Below are 18,657 nucleotides of genomic sequence, written 5' to 3' on the forward strand. Positions count from 1 at the left end.
ACACTCGGTCAGAATGCTAATATTGACAACACCAAGGCTTATATTGGAATCTTGGCAACGTGCAACACAAAACTGGGTCACTCAAATCTTAGAAAACACTTGTTACACCCATATTGGCTCATTTATTGTTCAATCCTGATGAGACTTTGAAAGAATGTTTTTGCTTGACAATATATAGACCTATTTCTAATCAGGGCTACGTGCGTATGAAAATTACGTCAATAGGTTTATTTTAGAAAAACCTTTTTACCACTGAATAAGCAATTATTAATGACTCAATGTCGATGAAACTTAACAAGAACTGTTATCATCGCACTATTTATTAAGAGATCGACACTACGTGACCTTTATAAAAAGAACTAGGTAACCGGGTCAAATCTTACCGGAAACATATTACCAACATGTATGCCTTTATCTGATTGAAATTTGATCAGATTGTTTATCTTGACAATGTCTAGGCCAAGTACGAATCTGGTTGGCATGCATTAAATAATCGGGTCACGAGGTCAAATCTGTATCCACTTAAGTTCCCATATTTCATTTATAACTAAATCTTGATAAAACTTTGTCAGAGCGCTTAACGTGACAACATCTAGACCGATTTTGAATCTGAATCAAGTTTCTCCAACATCTAGGTCATCAGATCAAATCTAAGAAAACCCTTGTAATCTTTCTAGAAGCCATATGTAGTCAAGAACAAATCTCGACCATATGTGCTTACAATAAGGTCACCAGGTAAAATCTTATGAAACCACTATAACCACTACAGAAGTAAAATGCAAGATTCAATCTGGATTAAGCTTGGTAAAAATATACTGATCCTGTCAATATCAATGCCATGTTTGAATGAGGGTCAAGAGGGGTATGTCAATATCAATGCCACGATTGAATGAGGGTCAAGAGGGGTATGTCAATATCAATGCCACGATTGAATGAGGGTCAAGAGGGGTATGTCAATATCAATGCCACGATTGAATGAGGGTCAAGAGGGGTATGTCAATATCAATGCCACGATTGAATGAGGGTCAAGAGGGGTATGTCAATATCAATGCCATGTTTGAATGAGGGTCAAGAGGGGTATGTCAATATCAATGCCACGATTGAATGAGGGTCAAGAGGGGTATGTCAATATCAATGCCACGATTGAATGAGGGTCAAGAGGGGTATGTCAATATCAATGCCACGATTGAATGAGGGTCAAGAGGGGTATGTCAATATCTATGCCACGATTGAATGAGGGTCAAGAGGGGTATGTCAATATCAATGCCACGATTGAATGAGGGTCAAGAGGGGTATGTCAATATCAATGCCACGATTGAATGAGGGTCAAGAGGGGTATGTCAATATCAATGCCACGATTGAATGAGGGTCAAGAGGGGTATGTCAATATCAATGCCACGATTGAATGAGGGTCAAGAGGGGTATGTCAATATCAATGCCACGATTGAATGAGGGTCAAGAGGGGTATGTCAATATCAATGCCACGATTGAATGAGGGTCAAAAGGGGTATGTCAATATCAATGCCATGTTTGAATGAGGGTCAAGAGGGGTATGTCAATATCAATGCCATGTTTGAATGAGGGTCAAGAGGGGTATGTCAATATCAATGCCACGATTGAATGAGGGTCAAGAGGGGTATGTCAATATCAATGCCATGTTTGAATGAGGGTCAAGAGGGGTATGTCAATATCAATGCCATGTTTGAATGAGGGTCAAGAGGGGTATGTCAATATCAATGCCATGTTTGAATAAGGGTCAAGAGGGGTATGTCAATATCAATGCCATGTTTGAATGAGGGTCAAGAGGGGTATGTCAATATCAATGCCACGATTGAATGAGGGTCAAGAGGGGTATGTCAATATCAATGCCACGATTGAATGAGGGTCAAGAGGGGTATGTCAATATCAATGCCACGATTGAATGAGGGTCAAGAGGGGTATGTCAATATCAATGCCACGATTGAATGAGGGTCAAGAGGGGTATGTCAATATCAATGCCACGATTGAATGAGGGTCAAGAGGGGTATGTCAATATCAATGCCACGATTGAATGAGGGTCAAGAGGGGTATGTCAATATCAATGCCATGTTTGAATGAGGGTCAAGAGGGGTATGTCAATATCAATGCCACGATTGAATGAGGGTCAAGAGGGGTATGTCAATATCAATGCCACGATTGAATGAGGGTCAAGAGGGGTATGTCAATATCAATGCCACGATTGAATGAGGGTCAAGAGGGGTATGTCAATATCAATGCCACGATTGAATGAGGGTCAAGAGGGGTATGTCAATATCAATGCCACGATTGAATGAGGGTCAAGAGGGGTATGTCAATATCAATGCCACGATTAAATGAGGGTCAAGAGGGGTATGTCAATATCAATGCCACGATTGAATGAGGGTCAAGAGGGGTAAAGGGTGTCCCTTGATATCAGGTCAGCGTTTTAGGGCCATCATTGACATCATGTTTTTACTTTTTATATAAGTATTTAACTATCATTGGTATATAATCAAATGATATTTGCCTAGACAATAGAAATATTTTTAAAAAGGTGTTTAATTATTATGGGCACATACTCAAACTGTATATACCTAGATAATAAATATGTTTGTATCAAAGCGCTGAAGGCACTGTAGGTGTTCGCTGTTGTGCAAGTTTAGACGCAACTCAGTTTTAAAAATTATGTTATAGCTTTTTATATTGCATGTTTTAAATGAACACAACGCATTCAAATTTATAAAGAGTGTGTCTTCAAGCACATGTCCAGATTTGTTTTATTTTTTTATATCATTAATAAAAATTATAATTTAAGCTTCATTTTGGGGAAACTGGGCTTAGTGCGTATGCATTAATTGTCATCCCAGTACCAGAGACTCTCTTTAAACGAAAAACATTATAAAATCAGAAATGTCGTCCTTGATTAGCTTGTGCGCACTGCACAGGCTAATAAGTGTGCACACGCTAATCTTCTTTCACATGCATTAGGCCCCATTTTCCCTGAACGCAGCAAATATGTACAGATTTCAATGATAAACACTAGACTGGTCAACGTTGTCTTACAAGCTGTTAAATACACACTTTGTAGTGTACCAGTGAAAACAGGCAGATGCAGGGGTTAGATCAGACGCTTTAAGCAATTCGTCTGTTTAATTTTACTGCAGTTATCCAGACAGGCAGTCACGGGTTACGGTTCCTAGCGTAGCTTGAACCATACTGATTTGCAAAATTGCGTCTGCATTATTTGTGAGCTAATGCTCACAAATAACAACAACACAATCTTCAAAAGCTCCCATACAAATCACACAAGCCATTTATGCACCCGTTTCATTTCATTTCATCATAGCATGGAATTCATCGTTTTACTTATCAGTTGAACATTTTACAAGGCATGAACATCTTAGACTCGTATCTTTCATTCAGTACCCCGGACAATTCAAAGAAGAGACAAAGCTCAATAACAATAAGATGAAATACAATATTCAGAAGAAACAAGAAACCATCAAAATGGGTGATGCTCCCCAAAGCTTTTTTTTTGTCACAATATTGCACTATATATTCAGATAAAAGAAAATGTCATGAGGGCACAGTAGTTGGGGGGACAAGAATTTTTTATAGAAAATTTCAAAGGGCCATAACTTTTGAAAAATCATCTGACCAGAACCCGCTGATAATATGCACATCTCCTCTTGGTAGTGAAGCTTCCCATAAAGTTTCATTGAAATCCGGTCATTAGTTGCTAAGAAATAGCCCGGACAAGAATTGCACTATTTGAACAGTTAATGGAAAATTTCAAAGGGTGATATCTCTGTGAAAAATCATCCGACCAGAACGGGCTGATAATATGCACATCTCCTCTTGGAGGGAAACTTCCCATAAAGTCATTTATTACTGAGAAATAGCCCAGACAAAAATTGTGCACGGATGGACGGACAGATAGACGAAGCGGCGACTATATGCTCCCCTCAAAAAATTTTGGGGAAGCATAAAAAAGAAGCCCGGATAGCACAAAATGAATGTATCTAAAACCTTTCAACTACACTGAAACAAAGTACTCTTGTTAGGAGCACGATTACTATGCGTGTTCAAGTATACAATTCGATAAATTACCCACATAAAAAGACACGTAATTTAGGGCTCGGGTTCACCTACCGCTGGGCCCAGATTAGTTTTGTGGGTAGTCGCCATAATGTACATGTGGAATTCACAAAAGCACAAGCCACATAAAAATAATCACATAAAAAGAGTTTGTATAAAATAGACATGGATATTTTCGCTAGATTTTTAAACTCATCCCAATTTGCTATATGTCAAAGTGAAGTAATTTGACATGGGCTCTGGCACACGTTCGACTATTGAACACAATCACATTTCGATATGGATCGGTAGATCTTAGGGACTTCATCATCATACCCCAGAGATTTTGCGGAAATCTGGCTTATAAAATTGTTTTTTTCTTCAAGTCGTACAGACGCATATTTATTTTCTTAATATCACTTAGTTTGAAGCTTGTAATATTACATTTTTGTTATAACTTGATGATTTACAAATAGTAAGCTAATGCAGTAAAAATTGAATCAACATTAAATATTTGACGAGTTGCATCAGTGCCAATTGCTCTATCTTCATAGACGAATAAGACAATAATCAATGCACAATATGTTGTTTTGTGAAAATTAAAACATTCAGTCACATGAAATGAGACGTTTGTAGTGTACCTGCTGAACTGCCCAGTTTGACGCTCAAATTCACGCGCAAAAAACGTGCAAGTTATTAAACTCCAGTTAAGCAAGTTGTTTTTGTCGGCTTCATATTTAGAAATAGTGTTTGTTTAGAATGCATAACTATTAATTTATGCAAAAATGCTGTACACTAGTTTTTCGGATCAAGGTGAAAACTAATTATCTTCCAATTTATAACGTACACAATCCACTGGATAATTATTTCTCGTTTGTTACCTCAAATCTTTTAGTATGTTTACTAGTATTTATGTTACACTACAGCAAGATGGTAAAATGCTTTGTACCAAAGAATTTCTACAAATCAGGAGTAAAGCTTTGCATTCAATGGCTTAACTGTAAATTTCATAACTATAACATCAGTGCAAATATTCACACACGCCAAATATCCATCAATTTATCAGTCATTTTTGCTCATGTAACACAAATCGGAATAATTGCAAAAAAACATATTTTGCAGAATTTACTTCTTTTCTATTGCATGTCCATTCAGCACGTTTACTGTCGTTCATACCAGATATTATACAAGAAATACTGTTGAATCCTACAAATGTTTCATTTTTCCAAAAAAAACAAACATACACAGACTGTCCTTCTAGTAAAATTGCTCTCCAGCTGAATTATACATTTAAGAAAAAACATAAGTATATTGCCTTTATTCTTAACAAGCTGTAACTACATGTTACTATTTACACATGGATTGTTGTCCACAACAATCAAGTCAACACAATAAATCATTAAACAACTCAGATGAATTTGAAAATTGGCAACAAGTTTCTGTTCTGTCAACAGTCTCAAGTCTCCTGAAACAAAAATGATAATGCACAAGAGTTCTATGACACTCGTCATTAATGTTTCGTGAATTCTGATAAACAGACAATATGAAGCGCACATTCTGACCACATAAATCATAAAATATTGGAATTCATGACCAATAGGAATGCACTGGGTCATGCATATGAACTTGGTCATGATAGACCTCTGCAGTATATGGTGGTCAATGTGATATAATAAGATGAAAGATGAACACAATCAAGATTTATTCGGCTTCTTGCTTGTGCTTTTTCTTCTTCTTTTTCTTCTTTTCTGAAGAGGCATCACCGCCTGGAGTCACCGTCTCCATGGAAACTGAAACATGTAGGTTGTATTAATATCTTTTCATATCCAAAGTAACAGTGCTGAATTGTTTGTAGTTGATTTGATGTGGACTTTGAAATGTTTAAACACAATTCTCTCAAAACTATCAAAACTTCACTAGGTACCTCTTTGCTTAAAGTAGGTGAAATGCTCTGACAAAGTTTAATGAAGATAGGAACTTGTGACTTCCAGTTACTCGCAGGCTGTTCTGGTTTTATGCTGTTTGCACATAGCCATTTTTACTTGGCTTCCAAGTGGGAAAGGGTTAATCAGACACTTAGACAGGATTTCAGCTTTTGTAGAAACTTATATAGAAAGATAATTTGATACAAAAAGCGGCGATACTCCTCTTGATCATCTTGACACATTTTTCATTAAACAGTTTTCACTAGCCATTTTCACTTAGCTTCTAAATGGGAAAGGGTTAATCTACACACATTTTTCTATTAAACCCTTTTTACTACACTTTATAAAGGCGTACACAGACAGTAGTTGCACATCAGTGAGATAGTTTTATAATCACAGACATATCATGTGTCCCTATCTATCTCTGGATCATCATTGCAACTACTGTGAACACAAGCAAATTCATTGAATTGTTTCCCCTGCCTTCTGCTCATTTATATTTATAGACCTATGAAGTTTTATTTTGAAATCTTATATAGTTTCTAAGATATAGCTCTACAAAATTTGAGACACACTGACAACGCCAAATAAGCAGGGAATAAAAAGAATAAGAATCAAATTTGGGTCCGGTAGGAGGACCCATTCCCAACGAAAAAGAGTATTGTTTTTTTCAAAATGGGACCTAAAAAAACCCAATTGAAGGTTTCAAATAAAGATTTAAAGAAATAAGACAAGTCTAAACATGTCATTCATCTCCAAATCCAGCTCTGTAAGTTGAACCTTAGATAATATAGTATTGAAATCACTTTTGTTATAAATTTTATAGTATTTGTAAGCACAAAATCACCAACATTAATTTTATAATTTTAGACAAAAGGACGTGATATTTCCCAATACAAAGGGACACACTGCCCCATTCCCAAAATGGTGAAAAACACTAAAAAGAGAATTATTGCACTAGGAACAGCACGTTTTAGCGCGTTTTGCGTTTGAATTATTCAGGAAATAGTTGTTTCTAAGTTTTTGTACAAATATTCTGACACAAAACAAACCTTCTGCCTCCTGTGTGGTATTCAAACTCTCATTGTGTTTGTTCTTCTTTTTTCTCTTCTTAGGGGTTTCTGTTTCACCATTCTCTTCTGAAAATGCCACAAAAGAAAGACCCAGTGACAAATGTATAACATGCACCAATCCTAGCATCGAACATTGTTTAACAGAAATCCATTTGGTATTTTATGAATATAACTTATTTCAATGTCAGCCCTTCTTTAAAGTTGTTCCTTTCTGCAATTTTTAAAACACATCTGTTGAATAAACACCTCAACCTTTGATTCATTTTGCGGGTTTACTTTGGAAACTTTGTCTTCAAACTTTCTGTATTCGATAATTTTGAACATTTCAGTGCTTTGATTGAAATAATTGACAGTAACACATTTATCCTCACTAAACAATATAATTTGTATTGAGGCATTCTCGTACTTGGTCAACAATGGTCAATTCTATTGAAGTATGTATTAAAATATATAGAAGCAGCGATGGTTTTCTTTCTTTATAACGTACTGGATAAAAACGGCACTTTCCCAGTTGTGAAAACTACAAATTTTGCAACTGCTGTCAAAAAATTCCGAATTGAAGGTATATAAAAATCATTTTTGTTTTTAAATAAAACCAGGACACTGATACAGCACAGATACTGACCAGAATTGCCCAGATGTAGCATGATACAGCACAGATACTGACCAGAATTGCCCAGATGTAGCATTTTGTACTCAAATGAAATGACAGCATACCTGAATGCTGTTCCACTTCTGGAGTCTCGGTTTTCATTTGTTTTGCTTCTACAGGTGTTGTATCATCGTCAAACTTGCGTTTCTTTGCCACATTGGGTATGGTGGAATCTGCTGCCTCATTGTACGTACGCACTTGGCTGAAAACGTAGCAACACATGAAAAATGTTTGTTAGTTTTTCCCCCCTGTTTCTACAGTATTCCAGTCATATCACAAGTTCAGTATAACAACAGACACTCTTCCGTTCTATGCTAGTTTACCAACACAAAGTGCACATTTTTATGCAAGTAACAGAAAACTACCCTACATGAATCAGAGGTAAGGAAAGAAATGGCCATTGAAAGGATTTAGACACAAGTTATGCGTCAAGGCCAGAGATTGATCCCATGATTCTTGGATATGTAGTCTAGCGCCCTATCAACTGATGTAGTCAACAGGATATGTAGTCTAGCGCCCTATCAACTGATGTAGTCAACAGGATATGTAGTCTAGCGCCCTATCAACTGATGTAGTCAACAGGATATGTAGTCTAGCGCCCTATCAACTGATGTAGTCAACAGGATATGTAGTCTAGCCCCCTATCAACTGATGTAGTCAACAGGATATGTAGTCTAGCGCCCTATCAACTGATGTAGTCAACAGGATATGTAGTCTAGCACCCTATCAACTGATGTAGTCAACAGGATATGTAGTCTAGCGCCCTATCAACTGATGTAGTCAACAGGATATGTAGTCTAGCGCCCTATCAATTGATGTAGTCAACAGGATATGTAGTCTAGCGCCCTATCAACTGATGTAGTCAACAGGATATGTAGTCTAGCGCCCTATCAACTGATGTAGTCAACTGGTCAACACATGAAATTGATGCTACGCATTAAGGTCAACTTATGGTCAACAACGATTAATCAGTGTTCTCTGGAAGCACCGGCAGCCGGCGATTTCACTGGTTACTATTTCACTGGTTACTATTTTTGCGCTTGCTACTTTTCCCCAAAATCTCAATTCAAAACAGTGCAGTGTGGCCGTTTTAGTACTTAGTCGATGGCTAGTCTGAAAATATAACTTGCTACTCAAATATTTATGGAGAACACTGGTTAAAGAGATTTTTGGAACAAAAAAATCTTCAGAACAACTTGAAACAAGGAAAAGCCCAAAACATAATCTAAAAAAAATATTACAGTTATAATAATGTATTGTCACATCAGTGAGATAGTTTTATAATCACAGACTTCATTTGTCCCTATCTATCTCTGGATCATCACTGTGACAACCAATAAACCTTTAATTACATGACATATGTTTGTTAGACATCATCGTAACAAGCGTTGATAATGCACAACAATAATTCAAACAAGAGCTGTGATTGTGAAACACAATGCCCCCTACTGCACCGCTTTGAAGCCATATATTTGACCTTGAAGGATGATCTTGACCTTTCACAACTCAAAATGTGCAGCTCCATGAGATACACATGCAGGCCAAATATCAAGTTGCTGTCTTCAATAATTGCAAAATTTATGACTAATGTTAAGTTTTTATACAGACGGACAGACTGACAGACAGTTCAAAATCTATATGCCACCCTTTGGGAGCATAAACATTTATTAAAGTTATAATATTGTTTTGTCACATCAGTGAGATAGTTTTATAATCACAAACTTCATTTGTCCCTATCTATCTCTGGATCATCACCGTGACAAACATTTAAAGCTTTTTATCACATGACTAGTGTTTGTTCGACATCATAGTAACAAGTATTGATATTTGCCAAACAATAATTCAAACAAAGACAAGAGCTGTGTTCGTGAAACACAATGCCCCCTACTGCACCGCTTTGAAGCCATATATTTGACCTTTGACCTTGAAGGATGACATTGACCTTGACATTTCACCTTCCAACATGTGCAGCTCCATGAGATACTCATGCATGCCAAATATCGAGTCTTCAGTATTGCAAAATTTGAACTTTGACCTTGAAGGATGACCTTGACCTTTCACCACTCAAAATGTGCAGCTCCCATGAGATACGCACGAATGCCAAAAATCGAGTTGCCATCTTAAATATTGCAAAATTTGACCTTTGACCTTAAAGGATGACCTTGACCTTCACCTTTCACCACTCAAAATGTGCAACTCCATGAGATGCACATGCATGCCAAATATAAAGTTGCTATCTTCAATATTGAAAAAGTTATGGCCAATGTTAAAGTTTTCGGACGGACAGACGCCATATACTTGACATTTGACCTTGAAGGATGACCATGACCTTCACCTTTCACCATTCAAAATGTTCAGCTCCATGAGATACACAAGCATGCCAAATATCCAGTTGCTATCTTCAATATTGAAAATTCGACCTTTGACCTTGATGGATGACCTTGACTTTTCACCACTCAAAATGTGCAACTCTATGAGATGCACATGCATGCCAAATATCAAGTTGCTATCTTCAATATTGAAAAAGTTATGGCCAATGTTAAAGTTTTCGGACAGACAGACGCCATATATTTGACATTTGACCTTGAGGGATGACCTTGACTTTTACCTTTCACCACTCAAAATGTTCAGCTCCATAAGATACACATGCATGCTATCTTCAATATTAAAAAAATTATGGCTAATGTTGAAGTTTTGGGACGGACAGACAGACGCCATATATTTGACATTTGACCTTGAAAGATGTCCTTGACCTTCACCATTCAAAATGTGCAGCTCCGTGAGATGCACGTGCATGCCAAATATCAAGTTGCTATGTTCAATATTGAAAAAGTTATGGCCAATGTTAAAGTTTTTGGACGGACAGACGCCATATATTTGACATTTGACCTTGAAGGATTACCTTCACCTTTCACCACTCAAAACGTGCAGCTCCATGAGATGCACATGCATGCCAAATATCAAGTTGCTATGTTCAATATTTAAAAAGTTATGACCATTAAAGTTTTCGTTCGGACGGACGGACTGACATACTGACTGACGGACAGTTCAACTGCTATATGCCATCCTACCGAGGACATAAAAAGCAAACTATTTAAGTCCTGCTATACGGAACAGTGTGGTTGTATTAATCTATGTACACATGATACTTAAAAAATCTCTAGCCCAAAGGTTAAGCTCTTTAACAAGCCCAACTAATGCCAATGCCAGTTTTCTAAAGAAAAAACACGACAATACAACAACCACAAATACACAACAAAACAAAACATTTTCAATAAAATTTAATGCATTTGTCCCCAGTGTAAGAATTGCTAGTATCGATTCTTTAGCCTTTTTAAAGGTAAAGTTCAAAATAGGTCAAAGTCAAAAGCAAGTGCTATGGGTAATTTGAGTCTCAATAGATAACATCACTGAAAGTTTCTAAGCTTTCTAGCAAGCAGCATAATGTCATAACAACAGATGTTACTTTGGCTTTCCCAATAATTTGGACCTTCTGAATAAGTCTTAAGCAAAAAGTAGGTCAATGTAAAGATCAAAATAAGGTCAGGTGATGTGGGTATGTTGATAAGTGTTCAAAGACATCTTTTATGCAAGGATAAAAGCTTTGTTAGAAGCATTATTCATGTTGCACAATATAGTCCTTTTAGGTTTACACAGAATTTTTACCTTCTTAATAGTCTGCCTTATAACAGCTCACTGTCAAGGTCAAAATGAGCTCTGGTCATGTGGGTACGTTGATACGAGTTCAATTTCATAGACATCATCCATTTAAGTATAAATGAAATGTAGGAAGCATTACTGATGCAGACCTGTTTACCCTACCGATTGCTTCTCAGTAGTATGGAGGGCATCTCTCAGTAGTTTTATGCTGTTGTCAGTAGTTTTAACCTTTTAAATCATTTTGAGCATTAAAACAGCATGACTGGGTCACATATCAGTTTTACGGTAAATAAAGCATTAGATGAATTTACTTGCTAATAATTTAATCTGCTAAGTGATTTTTTTTGCTTTTATTTGTCGTCGGTATTCTCCGCAATAGAGATGTGTATAATGGATACAAATGTAAAATCGTATATATTCGGCTTAATTTGCAAACCAATACGTAGGTCAGTTGTCGTTCAGTGACGACTCGACAAGCTCGATCAGCACTCGTTTCCCGGGAGGCTTGAATTTTAACGTTTCTTACTACGCAAGCGCAAAAATGATTATGATTGATAAATTAACCGCAAAGACCGAAAATAAGCAAAATTATGATTAAAAACTGAAATTTGATCATTTTGATCGATGGATCCGTAGTTTTTCAGTACAAATCCGTAGTGCGTAGTTTAGCCAAATAATCCGTAGTAACTACGGCGAATCCATAGAAGTAAACAGGTCTGTTGATGTGATAGAAAACATGTCAAGTTTGGTAAATCCTGAACAGATGAGCACCCAAACCAACAGGCCAACTTATATAACAATCTCGCCAGCCCAATCGGTTAAATACTTTTACTACCAAAGAATCAAAACTATTGGCCCTAGGCAATGAGCTGGTGGGAAATCAAGACTGACATTGGGAGTTAATATATCATTATTTGCCATGCCCATTTTGACAGTAATGCAAATTGCAGATTTTCTCAGGTTTAGACAGTCACATCAGTGAGATAGTTTTGTAATCACGGACTTCATTTGTCCCTATCTATCTCTGGATCATCACAGTGACTGTCCTAAAGTAACATGCTTATGTTTGCATGGTTTAGTAAGTAACTTTCTATCCAAACAAGAGCTGTGTCAGTGAAACACAATACCCCCTAATATGCTTTGAGGCCGCACGGCAGCTATTTTAGAAACAAGGTTATTTTTTTAATATTAAGGGCACAGTGACATTGACTTTGAACTAGTGACCTCAAACCATGTTTGATTGTAGATCATCTCAATGAGATGCATGCACATGTGAAGTTTAAAGAACATAGACCCAAGAGTTTTCATTTAATGAGCAAGGTTAAAGTTTTGGGACAGAAACACACATACAATGACACCCAGACAAACAGACAGGCCAAAAACAATATACCCCCTGATCATTCAATCTGGGGGAATAAAAACAATAAGTGCACCAGTAGGGTACCATGGAGAATTCCATCATGAACTCTAAATTGTATATGTGATATAAAGAGTTCAAAAAACGCATCTGTCAAGATAACTTTGATAAAAATGTCCTAACATGGAAGTACATGTACTTATCAGTAGTTTGAGTTACCATGCAAGTTTATACAGTAGTCTTTCCAACAAATACAGTGTTTTATAAGACGTCAACCTCAAACAAGGGCTGTTTGTAAAACATGCATGCCCCCCATATGGGCTGTCCATTGTAGTGGCAGCCATTGTGTGAATACGATTTTTGTCACTGTGACCTTGACCTTTGACCTAGTGACCTGAAAATCAATAGGGGTCATCTGCGAGTCACGATCAATGTACCTAAGAAGTGTCATGATCCTAGGCAAAAGCGTTCTTGAGTTATCATCCGAAAATCATTTTACTATTTCCGGTCACCGTGACCTTGACCTTGTGACCTCAAAATCAATAGGGGTCATCTGCAAGTCATGTTCAATCTACCTATGAAGTTTCATGATCCTAGGCGTATGCGTTCTTAAGTTATCATCCGAAAACCATTTTACTATTTCGGGTCACCGTGACCTTGACCTTTGACCTAGTGACCTCAAAATCAATAGGGGTCATCTGTGAGTCATGATCAATCTACCCATGAAGTTTCATGATCCAAGGCGTATGCGTTCTTGAGTTATCATCCGGAAACTATTTTACTTTTTCAGGTCACCGTGACCATGACCTTTGACCTAGTGACCTCAAAATCAATAGGGGTCATCTGCAAGTCATGATCAATCTACCCATGAAGTTTCATGATCCTAGGTGTATGCGTTCTTGAGTTATCATTCAAAAACCATTTTACTATTTCTGGTCACCGTGACCTTGACCTTTGACCTAGTGACCTCAAAATCAATAGGGGTCATCTGCGAGTCATGATCAATGTACCTATGAAGTTTCATGATCCTAGGCCCAACCATTCTTGAGTTATCGTCTGACAACCACCTGGTGGACGGACCGACCGACCGACCGACATGAGCAAAGCAATATACCCCCTCTTCTTCGAAGGGGGGCATAAATATACACAGCAAGTCTTGCAATTAAAAAAATACAGAGAATTCACAACAACAAAGGCCGTGAAATGGTGTTCAACTTGTAAAATGGAGGTAAAGGGTTTGCTGCCCAGGAAACTTGAAGAGTATTTCAATATGCCTCAGGCTGTCCATGCTATCAAGCTTAAATATAGATTTTAACAAAATAGCAACAAATTATTCTGGAAAGGACTGGAAATGTAGGCAAGAATTGCGAAAATTAATTGACATCGTCTATTATGCATGTATGGAGAAGAATTTTTTTTGACTAATTTCATATAAAATTGTTCGACATGTCACATCAGTGAGATAGTTTTATAATCACAGACTTCATTTGTCCCTATCTATCTCTGGATCATCACAGTGACTGTCCTTAAGTAACATGCTTATTTTTGCATGGGTAAGTAAGTAACTTTCTATCCAAAAAACTTCAATTAGTGCACAAGTAGGGTACAATTAAGAATTCCTTCATGAAACATGAATTGCATATTTGATATAAACAGTTCAATAAATACATCTGTCAAGATAACTTAGATAAAAATGTCATAACATGGAAGTATTTATCGGTAGTAACCATGCAAGTTAATACAGTCGTCTTTCCAACAAATACAGTGTTTTATAAGAAGTCTATCTCAAAATATACACACTGTTTATTACACAGTATTAATATGTCTTGCAATAAAATACAGAGAATTCACAACAACAAAGGCCGTGAAATGGTGTTCAACTTGTAAAATGGAGGTAAAGGGTTTGATGCCCAGGAAACTTGAAGAGTATTTCAATATGCCACAGGCTTTCCATGCTATCAAGCTAAAATATAGATTTTAATAAAATAGCAACAAATTATTCTGGGGAGGACTGGAAATGTAGGCAAGGGTTGCGAAAATTAATTGACAATCACAACATTGTCCCTTTTGTCAATAATGCATGTACGGACAAGAAAATCTTGCGACTAATTTCATATTAAATTGCTTGACATGTCACATCAGTGAGATAGTTTTGTAATCAGACTTCATTTGTCCCTATCTATCTCTGGATCATCAAAGTGACTTCCTTCAGTCTTGCAATAAAATACACAGCATCTAAACAGCAACAGCCTTGAAGTAGTGAATATAATTTATATCAGTGTTTTTTTCATTCACAATCTGGTCCGGTAATCTGCAGCATTCTCCAATGGCAAAAAGTATAGATTTTTCCCAAATGTGAGCTAAACATTCCCAATGAACGTTTTTTTATATCTCAATATTTTATTCAACTCCCATCCATACAAGTTCAACCTAAATAAATATAATACTGAAAACACTTGTATTCTCAATATTGAAGCATTTTTAAACAAAACAACCACCCTTATTTCCCAATATCAGTCAAAACGCCGCACATTTTTCCAATCCAAAGGGACCTGGCCCCATTCCCAAAATGGTGAAAAAACAGACTGGATGTCGTTATAGAACCCTGAAGGTAAAGTGTTCTATCTTCGCATTGGTAGCAGGGGTTCCGCTGTCGATCGCCATGGCGCTAATTTTTTTCAAGTGGCTCCAATTTTTTTAAAGTGGCGAATTTCAAAAAATCGGTAAAATCCTATCCGAAAATGTACTGCGAGTCGAAAAGCACGCGACCGAGCATAAGCGGCCAGCTTTTGTCAGTTGTAAATATTGATTTACGACGATGTAAGCGACCTACAGTGTAGAGTGCACTGAAATCACAGAAGCGTGAAAGTGTTACAGTCGGTGTTTTTACTGCTATTGTCAAGTTTTATGGGGGTTATTATCGGATTAACGGTTCTTTTATGATAAAGAACACTCAATTATGTAACACTTAGGACAAACTGGCACAAAGATCAATAATTATAACGATATATAAGGCGGTGTTAATTTAAATTGAGATGTTTGTCGTTCAGATGTGTATCATTTTTTTTCCTTTCAGTTTATGTGCATCATATTAGCCAAATGACCAAATGTAACTGTTAAACAATTAAATTTAGATGTTTTATTTTCTGAAATGTAACTGTTTAACAATTAAATTGAGAGGCTTTATTTACTGATGTTTGAATTTGTTTCCCTTCCAGATGATGTACATTTGTGTGATTGTATGTTTAAATAAATTTTTATAAAAAATGTATGCAGCATACTGTTTAGGGCTGTCACGATACGCCGAGGGCGTACCGCGGTATATCGTGGTACGGCAACACTGTATCGCGGTACGTACCGCGATATTTTTCAGAATATGTTCTGTAAAGAAAACAGCAGAATAACAAGTTTTACAAACTTTATTAAACTCAATAATCAGAAAACACTGGTATCATAGTATGACTAGAAAATGTAAAAGAAACTGTAATTAACTTGATAAAAGTAGTCATTGTTAATATTATTGTTCGCGTCTTTTTCTAAAATGTCCGCCATGTTGTTTACAATAGCTGTGACTACGATCTGTGTAAATCGAACGCTTCAAGGGCATGTTTAAAATGCGGAGTCAGCGGGCCCAGTATTGAAAATCCCTAGCGTTCTGACTCTCCCTCGACTTATTCAGAATCTTAAGATACATGATTTGGAAGTGCCATGCTTTGAACGATCGATATACTAAAGAAAGAAAATAAGAAATAGAATAAACATCTTTGGGATAATTATGAACTTATTTGCAAAGGAAATCTGTCCCAAATTCCAAAAAAGGTACGGACCCAAACATCGCCGTATTTTAAACGTGAAAGTTAAACATCTACGAGTGGAAGCGCTTGCTTAACCTGGATATTAACGGATTATTTATTTAGCCCTTTTGAATCGCTTCTACATTTTTTCAAAACGATATCTATATCAAAATAATTATGTAATGTATTTATATCTGTGCTAATATAATAATATTAAAAAAACCGGTGCGGCAACGCCGTACCGCGGTGCGATTTTTTTCACGACATGCACCGCGATATATCAATATACCGGTGAATCGTGACAGCCCTAATACTGTTCCATTGATGTTAACATTATTAGATAAGTTTGGTTATTTGTGATTATTTATCATGTGCAAACCAATGTTTTTATGTATAAATAAACTTATTAAGACTTATGAAGTTACTTATTATTATTTATGTATTTACATACTTTTAAAAGTAATAATATAATCAATGACATTGATGTTGTAAGGTTTCTTAGACGATTGTCATAATTAATAAGGTCGGAATAACTGACAGTTTCGCGCCGCGAAAAAGTGGCGACAACTTTTTTTGGGCCAGTGGAACCCCTGGACCGTAGTGCTCTTAAAACCCATGAAACAGACTCTGGAGCGTTTCAATAAGCACCAGGTTTTTAATGCAATCAAGCTAAAAACAAGAGATGTGTTTGTCAGAAACACAATGCCCCCTATAGCGCCGCTTTGAAATAAAATTTCAATACATCATTTGGCAGGTTTAGAAATTATCTCCCTTTTGAAGCTTATTACTTCCCTTGGATTGTATTTTTTTTTACTTTTCACCACCAGTGTTTTTTTTTCATTCAAAATCGGGTCCGGTAACCGGACCCATTCCCAATGGAAAAAAGTATATATTTTTCCCAGATGGGAGCTAAAAATTCCCAAAGGAACCAAAAAAAAAAAAAAACTATTTTTTTTTTAAATCAATATTTTGTTAATCTCCCATCCACATAAGATCAACCTTAGTAAATATAATACTGGACACACTTGTATTCTCAATTTTGAAGCATTTGTTAGCAAAACAATAACAACACTATTTTACCAATTTTAGTCAAAACGCCGCGAATTTTCCCAATCCAAAGGGACCCGGCCCCATTCCCAAAATGGTGAAATAAAACACTGACCACTAAAAATGTGCAGCTTCAGGAGATACACATGCATGCAAAATATCAAGTTGCTATATAAAAAAGTGCATAAGTTATTGCCAATGTTAAAGTTTACAGACGGACACACAGACAGAGAAACGGACCGACAGTTCAACTGCTTTATGCCACCCTACCGGGGGCATAACACAATATTTGAACTTATAATTACACACAAAAAAAACATGCTGAGAAGGAATGGAATGGAAGGTAGTTTGCGAAAATTACATGACAACAAGTATTGTCCATGTAGTATATGGACTAGTATGGAGAAGTTCACATTAGACCTAATTTCGTATATTATTACTCGAAATGAAACATGGACATGCAGCTGCATATAGCTATTTTTTTTTAATTGAAGTCAGCATAAATCAGATTTTTGTCAACTCTGATTTTTTAAGCAAAGTGTCAACTCAGTGAGATAGTTTTGAAATCACAGATTTCATTTGTCCCTATCTATCTCTTGCTCATCACCATGACACTAGGCCTTAAAAAAATACAAGCATTGTTTTTTCCCAACCATTTTGGGAATGGGTCTGGGTCCCTAGGGCTAGGCAAAAATCACGGGCATTTTAATTAAAATTGAGAAATTAGTGTTGTTGTTTTACTAATAAATATTTAACATTGAGAATACAAGTTTTTTTTTTAAATATGATTTTAACTAAGAATAAACTAAAACAGCTGGATGGGAGTTGGAATGGGGCCCTATACCAGCCCCATTGTGAGCAATAAAAACACCACTCACAAGTTTATTTTTGAAAATGAAGCAGGATGATCGCTTACTATTTAAGATTAGAAACAGCTTGATGTATTTTAATTTGTTTGTGTGTGTGTGCATATGTGGACCTGCCTGCTATTAACCTAGGAAAAAAAGTTAACAAAGAGCAGAATGGATCCACACTTTCCTTGCTAAGTGAGAGACAAATACATATGAAAGTTTCA

At 36.5% G+C, this 18,657-nt stretch overlaps 3 protein-coding genes across 7 annotated transcripts in view; all 3 read right to left on the reverse strand.

Moving 5' to 3' along the window:
- The window catches only part of LOC127847597 (uncharacterized), a 188,530-nt gene that overhangs the window by 87,976 nt on the left and 81,897 nt on the right, over nt 1-18,657 (reverse strand). The window lies entirely within an intron of this gene.
- The window catches only part of LOC127847599 (protein PALS2-like), a 195,271-nt gene that overhangs the window by 32,530 nt on the left and 144,084 nt on the right, over nt 1-18,657 (reverse strand). The gene's annotated exons all lie outside the window — the stretch shown is intronic.
- LOC127847600 (nucleolar protein 58-like) overlaps nt 5,378-18,657 on the reverse strand; it is a 53,561-nt gene continuing 40,281 nt past the window's right edge. The window contains exons 13-15 of the mRNA XM_052379620.1: nt 7,790-7,926; nt 7,052-7,138; nt 5,378-5,864 (exon numbers count right to left, since the gene is read on the reverse strand). Of these exons, the coding sequence (XP_052235580.1) occupies nt 5,776-5,864; nt 7,052-7,138; nt 7,790-7,926 (313 nt within the window). The 3' untranslated portion in view covers nt 5,378-5,775. The remainder of the gene's footprint in view (nt 5,865-7,051; nt 7,139-7,789; nt 7,927-18,657) is intronic.

This window comes from Dreissena polymorpha, chromosome 10 (assembly GCF_020536995.1).
Source record: "Dreissena polymorpha isolate Duluth1 chromosome 10, UMN_Dpol_1.0, whole genome shotgun sequence".
Lineage (NCBI taxonomy): Eukaryota > Metazoa > Mollusca > Bivalvia > Myida > Dreissenidae > Dreissena > Dreissena polymorpha.